This window comes from Paramormyrops kingsleyae, chromosome 25 (genome assembly GCF_048594095.1).
Source record: "Paramormyrops kingsleyae isolate MSU_618 chromosome 25, PKINGS_0.4, whole genome shotgun sequence".
Classification (NCBI taxonomy): domain Eukaryota; kingdom Metazoa; phylum Chordata; class Actinopteri; order Osteoglossiformes; family Mormyridae; genus Paramormyrops; species Paramormyrops kingsleyae.
In genome coordinates this window covers 33,002,986-33,016,320 of record NC_132821.1, presented here as the reverse complement: position 1 = coordinate 33,016,320, position 13,335 = coordinate 33,002,986, and the positions used below count along the sequence as shown (strand labels likewise).

Sequence of the window (13,335 nt, the reverse complement as noted above, 5' to 3'; positions counted from 1 at the left end):
CTTCCGGCGCCGGAAGCTGCAGCACCGGAAGTGGTATCTGCGCGCCAATTTCGAAACTGCGCCATTTTGGTTTTTACTGCTTGTTTACTTATTAGTATGTGATTTAGCTCGACTGCAGGTAACTTGTAATAACGCGTTATGAGTACGAAGGGGAAAGGTAAGTCAGCCCCTGTAATGCTATATAAAATGTGTGTGGATGAATTAACGCAGGAGAACTAGCGGCGTTTAATGTACTTATATGTTTACATATCCGATATGGAGCTATCTGTGGAACATCTTTCATGATGGTTTGTTAATTTGATTATGGTCGTAATATGGAAGAAAGTCGTTTATAAATGTGTGAATAACCGCGAAATTGTGAAGCAGATATATGGCTGGGGGTAGTAGGTTTAATAAGGTGTTTGCTTTTCCACATAACAGAGTCCGGGGAGACTCCACAACAGACAGCTGTCAGGTAAGGTTAGCTGGTTAGTAAAAAGGCAGTTAACTGGCTAGAGCTGACCACACGGGAATCGACAGAATCGTTCATCGTCCCAAAATTAAACTAACGAAAATGTTACCAGTCCTTTCATTTTCCCATCTGAGTTAATTTCTTGGCTAAATTTTACAGAATACGTGATTGTGCTGTAGTAAATAAGTTGTATGTTTGAAAACGTACGTGTGGTTTGCTGAGGATGTATATATATGCATTAATGTGTGTGTAGTACTGTGCGAAAGTCTTTGGCAGTCAAAGAAAACAATGTTTATATATTGATATGTGAGGGCTGGCAACCCTGAAGATGTGCATTTTTAAATTGTTCACTTGACTTGATTTGTATAAAAATAACCAACATTAACAAAAAAAATAACATTATACAGTTGTAAAAAAGCTTAAACTTTGATGAACTTGAGATCACCAATAAACTACATCCATTTATTTAGCGTTTCATAAAATGTATACTGTACCATTTCAGGACAGAGAATCTACTCTGTTAGGAACCATACGGCTTTTTGGTTTGGTTAGATTGTTGATCAATAGTTGATCACAAGAGTTCCAACTGTTGTCATGGGGTGGGGGTGTCTCATTAAGAAGAACTGTGGCATTTCAAACCTTTTGACTTTAATTAAAAAGATACACGTCTGTGTGTCCCTGTCCCAACAGCAGCGGCGATGGCGACTCCATTAAAGTGTTTGTCCGCGTGCGGCCGCTGACCCAGGGCACCGGGCTGACGACGGACGGCGACCAGGGGATGTGCCTGACCGTCACGTCGCCCAACACCATCCGCCTGCACGCCAAGCCGGAGCCGCGCACGTTCACCTACGACCACGTGGCCGACGTGGACGTCACGCAGGTCCGAATGTGGGCGCAGAGTCTGAGAGCTTCTGCCTGAGCCAACCTGTGCTGTTTAGATAATAAATATCCCCTCACTCTGCAGCTTTACGTTTTGCTTCTCCCAGACTGTGCACGAAAGCTGTTAAGGCTGTATATTTATGTCAGTAAACTTTATATTACTGTAAAACACTCAATATTCCCTTTTCAAGCCTCATTTCTCTAGATTTTAAATTGAGAAATACTTTGGAGGAAATATTGGAATTGTACAATAAACTTGAGTTTTATTGGTTATAAATAAATATGCGCTAAACCATCCTTGTACTATTATTCTGAAGGAGGCTGTGTTTGCCAGTGTGGCCAGAAACATTGTGGAATCCTGTGTGAATGGATACAACGGCACTATCTTTGCTTAGTAAGTACATGTGAAGCAGCAGTTTTTATATCCTATATTTTATATTGTGGCATTTAATTATTCTGTCTCAGTGTTTCCCAGTCCAGTCCTTGGGGATCCCCAGATAGTCCACGTTTTTGCTCCTTCCCAGCTCCCTACCCGGGAGAGAGCAAAAATGTGGACTGTGGGTCCCGAGGACCGGATTGGGAAACACCGTTTATCTAGTTATCCAATTATTAATATGATCAATTTTCTTTACAGTGGTCAGACTGGCTCTGGGAAAACTTTCACAATGCTGGGTAAGGCTACACACTTTGAAGCATTTTAAAAGACCTTCTTATGGTGACGGAAAATGGATTTGCTCCAATTCTGCTTCTCTGATTTGCTGATTAGGGACTGCGGCCCTTTGATAGGCTGCAACCTGAGAAGTTCATTTTCATTGTTTTGTTGTGTTTTTGCATTTTCAGGTCCCTCTGATTCCAACAGCTTCACAGACGACTTGCGGGGCGTCATACCTAGAAGCTTCGAGTGTCTCTTTTTCCTCATCAGCCGGGAGGTGGAACGGGTGAGCTTCCCGTTCACTCAATGCGCTCTGGTGTCATTTAATCAAAGTCAGTGTTTCTCAGTCCAGTCCTCGGGGACCTCGCAGACAATCTGATGTGGGTAGTAATAGCAGGGAACTGTAGTTTTCTTTATTTCATATTTTAAATTATGTTTTTCATATTTTACTTCTAACTGCATATTTCATAGTATTTTTTGATTCTGTGTGAACTGCTTATATCTGACTTGGACACCTTCATTTTGCAGTCTGGAAGCTGCAAGAGCTTCCTTTGCAAGTGCTCCTTCATCGAGATCTACAACGAGCAGATATATGACCTTCTGGACAGCGCCTCAGCCAGCCTCTTTCTGCGTGAGAACATCAAGAAGGGCGTGTTCGTGGAGGGTGCCGTGGAGAAGATCGTCACCTCGGCTGTCGATGCGTACCAGGTGACATCCTCCCCTCCATTTTTACCGTTTAACAGTCACCGCTTAAGCTGCTGAAAGTCTGTTGCGATACAGACACTCCTCACCTAACGACTTGCCTGTTTACTGACCGCCCGGACTTGTGACCAGCTCTCCGGCCAGTCAGTGTTGTACGCTGTACGAGAACTTCTCTGCGTCACGCACCTCCTCCCGCGTCACCCTTTGTCGGTCTGTCTCGTTCCTACAGTCACTACACTACACTAGCGTTCGCAGTCTCCATGACTTCGTATTTCGTCTATTAATTTGTACTTTATTTTGCCTTCTGTAGTAAAAGATGTTAGTGAAAGTAAATAAAAATGATTGTCTGCTACGATATCTAAAGATGTTTGACACAAACCCGCTATCAGTACATTATGCTTGAAAATTCCGGTAAGGGGCTCCTGGCTTATCGACCAATTCGCTTAACAGCCAACTTGTAGGACTGGAACTCAGTCGTTAAGTGAGAGGTGTCTGTAGACGTTACCTCAACTTGCTACTTAATGTGGTTTAGTCTTTATCTCTCTCTGATTTAGGCTGAGGGCAGCTGTCAGACATTTTGCATTATCAGTTAGCAAAATGACACACACATACAAATTTGTTTCGAAGACAATAGCAAGCCTATTCATGTCTTACAGAAGCGTGCCATGGTGCTAATTATCTGCTTCTCTTCTCCTCGTGCCGTCACGGTTTATGCACAGTGCATGTGACAGATCTTGTCATTGGGGGTGATTGTGTGCATGCAGCCCAGATTTAAGGTCTAGCAGACTTTTTGCACATTGTTGCATGTTGATTGTGTAGGTAGGTGGAATTGACTGCATGATTGGGTGTTGAGGTCAGTCAATAAAGGGTAAAAGAAGAGTAGTTGTAGTTATGGATGCTTTCGATAAGCAGGCGTGTGAGGAGGCGTCCGCCTGTATATTGAAGGAGCACTTAGACATATTTTTGTTCAAAACTCATGGAAAGAAATCGTGCAAACGCTGGGCAAAGAGAATTCATCCAGACCAAGAAAACATTCAATTCAATTCAATTTTATTTATATAGCGCATTCACAACATTACATTGTCTCAATGCGCTTTACATTTCTGCCTCGTAAGGACCCCCCATTGAGTAAGCCAAAGGCAACGGTGGCAAGGAAAAACTCCCTAAGAGGAAGAAACCTTGGGAGGAACCAGACCCAAAGGGGGAGCCCATCCTCCAGGGGCCGGCAGATGAGTCAAACAAACAAGATGAAATGACTAAGCTAATACAGGGGTTGAAATATATGTCTCAATGCAGCGGCCGACCGGTGCAGGCACGTGGTGCTTGATGCACGATGGCAGGATTAATAGAGGCACAGCCGCAGGGAAGGATGGCGAGGCATCGTGTTGAGCCAAGGGCAGGCAGGTTGGAGGGTAGTGCTTTCATCTCCCCTCTGCTGGTCTGGTGGAATATCGCTGATCAATGTATGCATGAGCGGCTTGTGACCCTCTGCACACATTGACAGATATTTACAAGATAATGTGAACACTTGACCGTGTGTGGCCCGTAAGGGAATATGGACATGTGCAGTACATGCTGGGCTTGGTCTGTGACTTAGTGTCATGGGCTATCATGCAGTGACACTGTATTCAGCACCCCACTCGCAGGCTATCTGCCTCCTCTAGGTGCTCTCCATGGGCTATCACGCAGTGACGCTGTATTCAGCACCCCACTCGCAGGCTATCTGCCTCCTCTAGGTGCTCTCCATGGGCTATCACGCAGTGACGCTGTATTCAGCACCCCACTCGCAGGCTATCTGCCTCCTCTAGGTGCTCTCCATGGGCTATCACGCAGTGACGCTGTATTCAGCACCCCACTCGCGGGCTCTCTGCCTCCTCTAGGTGCTCTCCGTGGAATATCAAGCAGTGACGCTGTATTCGGCACCCCACTCGCGGGCTCTCTGCCTCCTCTAGGTGCTCTCCATGGGCTGGCGGAACCGACGAGTGGCTTCCACCTCCATGAACCGGGAGTCGTCGCGGTCCCACGCGGTCTTCACCATGACGCTGGAATCCAAGGAGACTGTGAACGAGGTGGTGAACATTCGCACATCCCAGCTGAACCTGGTGGACCTGGCCGGCTCTGAGAGGCAGAAGGACACTCACACAGAGGGCTCCCGGTTGAAGGTGAGCTCCTTGTTTAGCCGCTAATGCCTTGGATTGCTTACCGCAGGAGTGTCCGGTTGGTCCTATAGCTTAAGGTGATTGGGTGACTTTGGGCAGCTCGGTTGTCATGGTGACAATGTGCCCCTGCCTCTCTGTCTACAGGAAGCCAGCAGCATAAACCGCTCCCTGATGTGCCTGGGTCAGGTGATCATGGCTCTGGTGGACGTGTCCAACGGCAGAAGTCGCCACATCTGTTACAGGGATTCCAAACTCACCTTCCTGCTCCGGGTGAGGAGGCTGGGCTCACTGCGGTGCTGGTCAGGGGGGGCCTTTTTCTTCAGCGCCTGCAGTACTGTGCAAAAGTCAACAGAAACGTTTCAAGCTGTTTATCGGGGTAGTAAGTGCACGTTTGCTAAGAACAAAAACCACAAATATTAAGAGTAACAATAAAAAAACTAGAAAAATTTCTTCTGTTCTCCAAAAAGTAACTGATATCTTGCTGGATGGCTAGATGAAGACTTCTGTTCCCTAACCTCTCCTCAGGGGCACCTCAGCCAGTCCATCTATTTATTAAATTTCACCACCAGCTCACTTAATTCGATTAGTTAAACAAAAACGTCAGCGAGATACTGATTAGCTAGGTGTGCTAGTGGTCGAGTCAAAAATACATGGGACTGTTGTATGGTTGCTGGAAATACTGGGGTGATTTTAGCAGAGGTTTTGAAATGACTAAACTGACGCTCTTTGTCAGGCATAATAGCATCATTTAAGCATTTTCTTTGGCTGCCTAAGACGTTTGCACGGCGCAGTACGTGTTGCTTCTTAAATGCAATTAATGATTATTAATGAATGGCAACAGCAAAGAAAGTAAGTATGCCCCCCCCAGCCTCCCGTCAGAAGTCTTTTTGGGCACATTTTCTGAGATGCTAGGTGGTAGGCCTGTTTTTGTTTAGACAGACTTGTGGAGAGTGCTGGAATACCCGAGCAAACAGGCTGATGTGTCTACAGAGAGCTTGATAGACAAAAATAACTGAGCCTCCCCTCCCGTGGATACGCATCACAGTCTGTCCTCGTTCCTTCTGGCAGGACTCTCTGGGTGGTAATGCCAGGACTTACATCATAGCCAACGTGCATCCCGGCTCCAAGTGCTTCGGGGAGACGCTGTCCACCCTTCAGTTTGCACAGAGAGCCAAGCTCATCAAGAACAAGGTGGGTGTCGCCCCCAGCGGGCCCCAGCACTGACTGTAGTGCTGCTCTGTGACCGACGGGACGCCCATCCCTCTGTCACGTAGGCCATGATCAACGAGGACACGCAGGGCAACGTCAAGCAGCTGCAGGCCGAGCTGAAGAAGCTGAAGGAGCAGCTGACGCTGGCTCTAGCGGCTGGGATCAGGGTGGAGGACGGCGGGACAGATGTTGCCCCCGGAGGCCCCCAGTTGCCGGCCGGTAGGAGCTCCTCTCCGCCCAGCTTCATTCCCGGCTTCACACCGTGCTGCGTGGAACGGTTATCGAACCTAGATTGTGAGGTGCTGTCCTGCCATTAGAGGTCCATGATAGTCTATCGGTGCAAAGGCACCTGGCCGATTAAAGCGGAAGGCAAACAGGTTCTGGTTTAGCGTGGAAACGGTTTGTGATTCTGCTCCATCTCGCCACAGTGCTGCCGGCTGAGAGCAGCTCGCAGGTACCTTACCAGAGACGCTTCACGGAGGCCATGCTGCTCTGGAGAAGGACAGAGGAAATGAAGAAGGTACAGTATCACCCTCTTCTCTGTAGCTGTGGTCGGATCGCTAGCAGAGATTGATGTGGATAACGGCATCAGACCAACGGCCTGAGGGGATCGAACTTAACTAAACGTGGCTGTGACTGTAATTATTGACATTCCAGGGCAAAAACTTCAGATTATGCTTTTGTATGGCTATACATATGGGTTAATGGTTACTGTGGTATGTGTATAGCTGGGACTGGGAATGCAAGATGCTTAAATGCTTTGCATTGTGTAAATCACTGTATATTGGTACTAATGTGCGATCATGTGGTGGAAGCATGAGGCTTTGATAGTGTGTTATGTTGCTAACATTTGTCCTTCATTCAGTCACTGCTTCAGAAGCTTGCACAGCTGGAGGAGGCCTGGACCCAGAAGGAGAAGTTCATCCACTCCAATCGCATGATCCTCAAGTTCCGGGAGGACCACATCTCGCGGCTGGAAGTGCTGCTGAAGGGAGGCCAGAGCAGGCTTGCTGACGAGGAGACCCAAAACCTGGTGAATCAGCTTCAGCAGGAGATCAAGATACTCAAGGATCAGGTACAGGACTTAGTGTGAAAGGCCTGGTCATTGTGACTTAGCGGTATGGTCAATGTCACGATCGTCTTGACTGGTTCCTCAGGTGGAGCGTCATCCTCGCATGATCCGGTATGCTGCGGAGAATTTCAGCCTTAGGGAGGAGAACCGACAGCTACGGGCCCTGGAGTCGGTCCGGAAGGCTGTGGTGGCCGACGCTCAGACCGCAGCCGAGCTGGAGGTGCTGCTGCAGAGCTGTCTGGAGGCAGAGAAAACCCCTGGAGGTGAAGAAGTATCTTTGTGTGGCTACATAAATTAGCTACATAGTTACTCTGGGTCTGGGACACATAGGAAAAGTCCACTTAGGTCGTCTGTTGGTTGGTTCACTTGTTTGTTGGTTGTTTGGTTCGTTCACTTGTTTGCTGTTGGTTCGTTTTGTTTGTTCTTTGGTTGATTCATTGGTTAGTTCATTTGTTGGTTGTTTGAAAAGCCTCTGATCACAGCCCTGTCCCGTTCTGCAGGCCCACCAAGCCACTCTACCTCGGCGACCATGGATAGCATCTCTGCAGCTTCTGTGGAGCGGCTGAAGTCCCAGCTGGTTCAGAAGCAGGCAGAGCTGACTGCCACGGTCCAGGCTCTGGAGGAGTACAAGGAGGTCACCAAGTAAGGGCATTTTGTCACCCACTCATGCAGTAGGTTGTGCAGAAGAATGTTGTCACTGCATGGTGTCAGGTAAGCAGCCGGGTGTCTTCATGTCATCTCCGTTCCCATGTTCAGAAAGCAGTTGTCAGAGCTAGAGTCTGAGAAGAGGTACCTGGAGAAATCCAACATGCACCTGGAGAACATCCTGGAGGCCACGAAAGCCCACAAAAACCTGGAGGTTTCCCAGCTGAACAAGCTGCACATGGAGACCATTAAGGTGACGTTTGGCAGCGTCATACCGGCCAACCAGAGGGGCAAGGGAGGGTCTTGCACCTGGAACGTCTGATTGGCGCCATGCTTAAGCGCTAAAGCGGCATTTCCTGTTCCTGGCACAGAGTCTGACCACACCCACCAAGACCTACAACCTGCGCTCTCGCCTGGTGCCCCTGTCCAGCCCCGAGCACTGCAACAGTGACGAAGACGTGGAGGACATTCGCAGTGAGCCCCCGCCCCCAGACATGAACGAGGTCGCCTGTGAGACCCTGGCAGAGGAGCTGCGGCTGGCCCAGGTAATCCGGTTACTAGAACCGGGCCACGGTGTCTGAGTGGGGGCCACAGAGGTCTTCCTTTGACCGACGGGCTTTTGCAGGAGCAAGCCGGCTCCTTCCAGAACCAGCTGGATGAGGAGCAGGCGAAGGGCAGGAAGCTGCAGCAACAGATCGCAAAGCTGGAGGAGCAGGTGTCCAGGATGAAGGAGGACCTGCGTAGCAAAGAGGAGGTGGGGGGACGGTGTTGTCGTCATGTTTGTTTATAGATGGCGCTCGTTCCCTTTAGCGTTCATTGCTTTCTTTCTGCTGACTCCGTCCTGGATGTCATCCACCTTTCCTCCTTCATGCCGTGTAGATGTACTCCTCTGAGCGGGGTGTCTGGACCAAGGAGCAGCAGACCCTACAGGAGAGCGTCGCCGCCCTGGAGACGGCACTGCAAGAGGAGCGGGGCAGGGCAAACGGTGAGATGGCCGGTAGGAGGACACCTCCCTCCACGGCTGCCTCCCTGCTGAGGCAGCCGTGACGGTGCCTCCGCCCCCAGGGCTTCGTATAAGATGAAGGCTCTGACAGCCCTGCTGTCCTCGCCCCCGCAGTGCTGAACAGCGAGGTGCACGACCTGCGGGTGGTGCTGCAGTCAGCTGACAAGGAGCTGGAGGTGGCGAAAGGCGAGCTGGAACAAAAACGCGGCGAGCAAGACCAGGAGCTGGAACGGCTCTCTAGCACCCTCATCAGCACGCAGCTGCAGCTGGATAATCTCAGGTATCCTCGAGTGCCCCACCCAATCAGTCTGCCCGACCGAGACAGACGACATCACCCACCATGTGACCCCTCATCTCCTATCCATCCAGGCTGGAATCGGAGCAGGTCCTGGAGGAGAGGCGCCACCTGCAGGACGCCCTGGACACGCTGCAAGCAGAGATGAAGTTTGAAGCTGACCAATGCAGACAGCGGCTGGAGGAAAAGGCGGCGGAGACTGACTGCCAACAGGCACAGCTGGCGGTGGGGAGAGGCTGCAGGATGGGCATTGTGCGGGCGGTCTCTGCGAGCTACAGGACTAGGCAGTTTACCTTATGGGCATTGTGCGGGCGGTCTGCGAGCTACAGGACTAGGCAGTTTACCTTATGGGCATTGTGCGGGCGGTCTGCGAGCTACAGGACTAGGCAGTATACCTTATGGGCATTGTGCGGGCGGTCTCTGCGAGCTACAGGACTAGGCAGTATACCTTATGGGCATTGTGCGGGCGGTCTGCGAGCTACAGGACTAGGCAGTTTACCTTATGGGCATTGTGTGGGCGGTCTCTGAGCTACAGGACTAGGCAGTTTACCTTATGGGCATTGTGCGGGCGGTCTCTGCGAGCTACAGGACTAGGCAGTTTACCTTATGGGCATTGTGCGGGCGGTCTCTGCGAGCTACAGGACTAGGCAGTTTACCTTATGGGCATTGTGCGGGCGGTCTGCGAGCTACAGGACTAGGCAGTATACCTTATGGGCATTGTGCGGGCGGTCTCTGCGAGCTACAGGACTAGGCAGTTTACCTTATGGGCATTGTGTGGGCGGTCTCTGAGCTACAGGACTAGGCAGTTTACCTTATGGGCATTGTGTGGGCGGTCTCTGAGCTACAGGACTAGGCAGTTTACCTTATGGGCATTGTGCGGGCGGTCTCTGTGAGCTACAGGACTAGGCAGTATACCTTATGGGCATTGTGCGGGCGGTCTCTGCGAGCTACAGGACTAGGCAGTTTACCTTATGGGCATTGTGCGGGCGGTCTCTGCGAGCTACAGGACTAGGCAGTTTACCTTATGGGCATTGTGCGGGCGGTCTCTGCGAGCTACAGGACTAGGCAGTTTACCTTATGGGCATTGTGCGGGCGGTCTCTGCGAGCTACAGGACTAGGCAGTTTACCTTATGGGCATTGTGCGGGCGGTCTCTGCGAGCTACAGGACTAGGCAGTTTACCTTATGGGCATTGTGCGGGCGGTCTCTGCGAGCTACAGGACTAGGCAGTTTACCTTATGGGCATTGTGCGGGCGGTCTCTGCGAGCTACAGGACTAGGCAGTTTACCTTATGGGCATTGTGCGGGCGGTCTCTGCGAGCTACAGGACTAGGCAGTTTACCTTATGGGCATTGTGCGGGCGGTCTCTGCGAGCTACAGGACTAGGCAGTTTACCTTATGGGCATTGTGCGGGCGGTCTCTGCGAGCTACAGGACTAGGCAGTTTACCTTATGGGCATTGTGCGGGCGGTCTCTGCGAGCTACAGGACTAGGCAGTTTACCTTATGGGCATTGTGCGGGCGGTCTCTGCGAGCTACAGGACTAGGCAGTTTACCTTATGGGCATTGTGCGGGCGGTCTCTGCGAGCTACAGGACTAGGCAGTTTACCTTATGGGCATTGTGCGGGCGGTCTCTGCGAGCTACAGGACTAGGCAGTTTACCTTATGGGCATTGTGCGGGCGGTCTCTGCGAGCTACAGGACTAGGCAGTTTACCTTATGGGCATTGTGCGGGCGGTCTCTGCGAGCTACAGGACTAGGCAGTTTACCTTATGGGCATTGTGCGGGCGGTCTCTGCGAGCTACAGGACTAGGCAGTTTACCTTATGGGCATTGTGTGGGCGGTCTCTGCGAGCTACAGGACTAGGCAGTTTACCTTATGGGCATTGTGTGGGCGGTCTCTGTGAGCTACAGGAATAGGCAGTTTACCTTATGGGCATTGTGCGGGCGGTCTCTGCGAGCTACAGGACTAGGCAGTATACCTTATGGACATTGTGTGGCCGGTCTCTGCGAGCTACAGCACTAGGCAGTTTACCTAAGGCTCAGGCCCTAGGGCTTCTGTGGAGTGGGGGTCCTGTCACGTGGCGCTTTTGGTGCAGGAAATGGGGAAGTGTAAATAAAAGATGAAGGAGGATTTATGGATTTTGGAGTTCATTACTAGACTCGTTTTTGAGCATTTAGTACCCCGTTGCCTTCTGGGCTAGTCTAAGCTGATTGGTCGTGATGGCGATGGGTCATGTGGTTTCGCTTCAGGCTCTGAAAGAAGCCCTGCAGTCTGAGAGGGAACATACATCCTCCCTGACGGTCCAGCTCAGAGAAGACCAGGAGAGCACCTCCAAGTGAGTGCCGTCTCGCAATCGCCAGGCCGGAATATTTAATATCGCAGGACTGTGTCCTCCGTCTTGGCCAGAGTAATCTGTGTATAGATGGTATTGTGGTGTCCTCTGGGTTTTAAATAGTGATATCGTATATCCTGTATCCTGTCAGAAGAAAAGCACCAATTCGCACCTCTGAAGGTACAATTACTTGTCACTAGGCTATACCCTCAAGGGTCTGCCAGTTGTACCCTAGCTGGAGGTAGATGTACCCTTTAAGGTACAGAAATGGATATCTTTGCACCATTGGGGAAACAAATGTTATTTGTACCTTGGGGAAAAAAACTACCAAAGCTGCACCCTGTTTTCTGACAGTATGCTGTGTGTGATTCTGTGTCCTGTGGTCCGCAGGGAGCTGGTGAGGTCAGGGGAGGAGAACGCCCAGCTGAGAAGTCAGGTGTATGAGCTGAGCGCACTAACGCAGCAGCAGGTGTGTCTGTCTGTGTCTGTCTGTCTGTGTCTGTCTGTCTGTGTCTGTCTGTGTGTGTGTGTGTGTCTGTCTCTGTGTGTGTGTGTGTGTGTGTGTGTCTGTCTGTGTCTGTCTCTGTGTGTGTGTGTGTCTGTCTGTGTGTGTGTCTGTCTGTGTGTGTGTCTGTCTGTGTCTGTCTGTGTGTGTGTGTCTGTCTGTGTGTCTGTGTGTGTGTGTGTCAGAGAGCCTGTGAAGCTCAGTCGTCTCCGTTGAACACGCGAATGCAGCAGCTGTCTTCATGTTCTTTCATTGCCTTGTAGTGCTTTAGTGCCACTATATTTTTAGCGCTGAAGTTTTGCCTTTGTGGTGTTTATTTGCTCACTGCTCTTCGTCCCCCTGAAGGCTGCCGGCATCCTCGGCCTCGAGCGGAGTCTGTCCTCGGCTAATGCTGCACTCGCAAGTCTGGAGCAGAAGACCGAGGCAGATAAAGTGAGTCCGTCTTGCGTTTTGCTAATTGCTGCTAGTTTCGAAACCGCTTCTGTCGCGGTGACGTAGCATGTTAGCACTAATGCAGGCTTAGCACTTCAGTGACTGGCTTCTCACTCCCCACTTACAGGCCTTTGTGGTGGACCTCATAAACCAAACCAGAGACCTGCGCAGTGACCTGGGTCAGAAGGAGTACAGCCTGGCCCTCCTGACGGGTGACCTGAAGGACATTACGGTACCTTGGTGCCGGGGGGGTGGGGGGGGACTTGGTTCCAGTACTCGGCACCTTGTATGAGTCCTGGCTTTTATGCTAACTCAATTAATAATTAAATGGTATGAAAGACAGATGCTAATGTCAACAGCTAAAGGCTGGAACAGGTCAGTACACTAAAGGAGCAGGCAAAATATTCCCAGAACCTGTTTTGGTTCAGTAATTTCCCCCAAAGGTGGTACTCAAACAAATGAATATTCGTCAATCATTAAACACCTGCGTAGAGTCTTGGTAACAGGTCATTCAGGTCATTAAGTTGAGTTTTTAGGGGAAACTTGTGTCATTCTCCATTCTTTAGCGTTCCCACATTACGCTCATTTAAAATCTTCCAGCTGTAATAGGGGAATGTGAGATTGGTGCTGTTTCAGGTTTAAGGTTAAGAAGCATGAATGGTGGATTCATGGTCCCCAGACCCCGAGGCTCCAGCAGGCAGGCAGTGACATGGTGCGGGGCTTACGGTGGCCTTTCTGCTGTAGGCCAAGTACACCTGTGCCTGCGGAGAACGCGAGGAGCTGCGAAGGAGCATCCTCAGGATGGAGGAGGAGATCCAGGAGCTGAGAGAGGCATCCCAACGCCGGGTGGCTTCCGACCAAATCGCTGTGAGTACCACACTCTGGCTCTGACGGCGCTTAACCCCCAGATCCAGGGGTGCTACACACTGCCAGAATCCCCCCCCCCCCCAAGCTTGCACTCACCTGTATATGTGTCTGTGTCTCATGGAGAGCAAGATTGGG

At 50.6% G+C, this 13,335-nt stretch overlaps 1 protein-coding gene across 3 annotated transcripts in view; it reads left to right on the top strand.

The window, feature by feature from the left end:
- The first annotated feature begins 49 nt into the window (after positions 1 to 49).
- kif15 (kinesin family member 15) overlaps positions 50 to 13,335 on the top strand; it is a 41,497-nt gene continuing 28,211 nt past the window's right edge. For all 3 annotated transcript variants that reach the window (XM_072706948.1, XM_072706947.1, XM_072706946.1), the window contains exons 1-26: positions 50 to 157; positions 421 to 454; positions 1,142 to 1,331; positions 1,648 to 1,724; positions 1,965 to 2,002; positions 2,171 to 2,268; positions 2,511 to 2,690; positions 4,637 to 4,846; positions 4,988 to 5,113; positions 5,912 to 6,034; positions 6,118 to 6,271; positions 6,481 to 6,572; positions 6,918 to 7,127; positions 7,210 to 7,387; positions 7,625 to 7,766; positions 7,881 to 8,022; positions 8,141 to 8,314; positions 8,395 to 8,523; positions 8,649 to 8,754; positions 8,887 to 9,052; positions 9,142 to 9,292; positions 11,314 to 11,399; positions 11,787 to 11,865; positions 12,247 to 12,333; positions 12,461 to 12,565; positions 13,078 to 13,200. In XM_072706948.1, the coding sequence (XP_072563049.1) occupies positions 139 to 157; positions 421 to 454; positions 1,142 to 1,331; positions 1,648 to 1,724; positions 1,965 to 2,002; positions 2,171 to 2,268; positions 2,511 to 2,690; positions 4,637 to 4,846; positions 4,988 to 5,113; positions 5,912 to 6,034; positions 6,118 to 6,271; positions 6,481 to 6,572; positions 6,918 to 7,127; positions 7,210 to 7,387; positions 7,625 to 7,766; positions 7,881 to 8,022; positions 8,141 to 8,314; positions 8,395 to 8,523; positions 8,649 to 8,754; positions 8,887 to 9,052; positions 9,142 to 9,292; positions 11,314 to 11,399; positions 11,787 to 11,865; positions 12,247 to 12,333; positions 12,461 to 12,565; positions 13,078 to 13,200 (3,219 nt within the window). In that variant the 5' untranslated portion in view covers positions 50 to 138. The remainder of the gene's footprint in view (positions 158 to 420; positions 455 to 1,141; positions 1,332 to 1,647; positions 1,725 to 1,964; positions 2,003 to 2,170; positions 2,269 to 2,510; positions 2,691 to 4,636; positions 4,847 to 4,987; positions 5,114 to 5,911; positions 6,035 to 6,117; positions 6,272 to 6,480; positions 6,573 to 6,917; positions 7,128 to 7,209; positions 7,388 to 7,624; positions 7,767 to 7,880; positions 8,023 to 8,140; positions 8,315 to 8,394; positions 8,524 to 8,648; positions 8,755 to 8,886; positions 9,053 to 9,141; positions 9,293 to 11,313; positions 11,400 to 11,786; positions 11,866 to 12,246; positions 12,334 to 12,460; positions 12,566 to 13,077; positions 13,201 to 13,335) is intronic.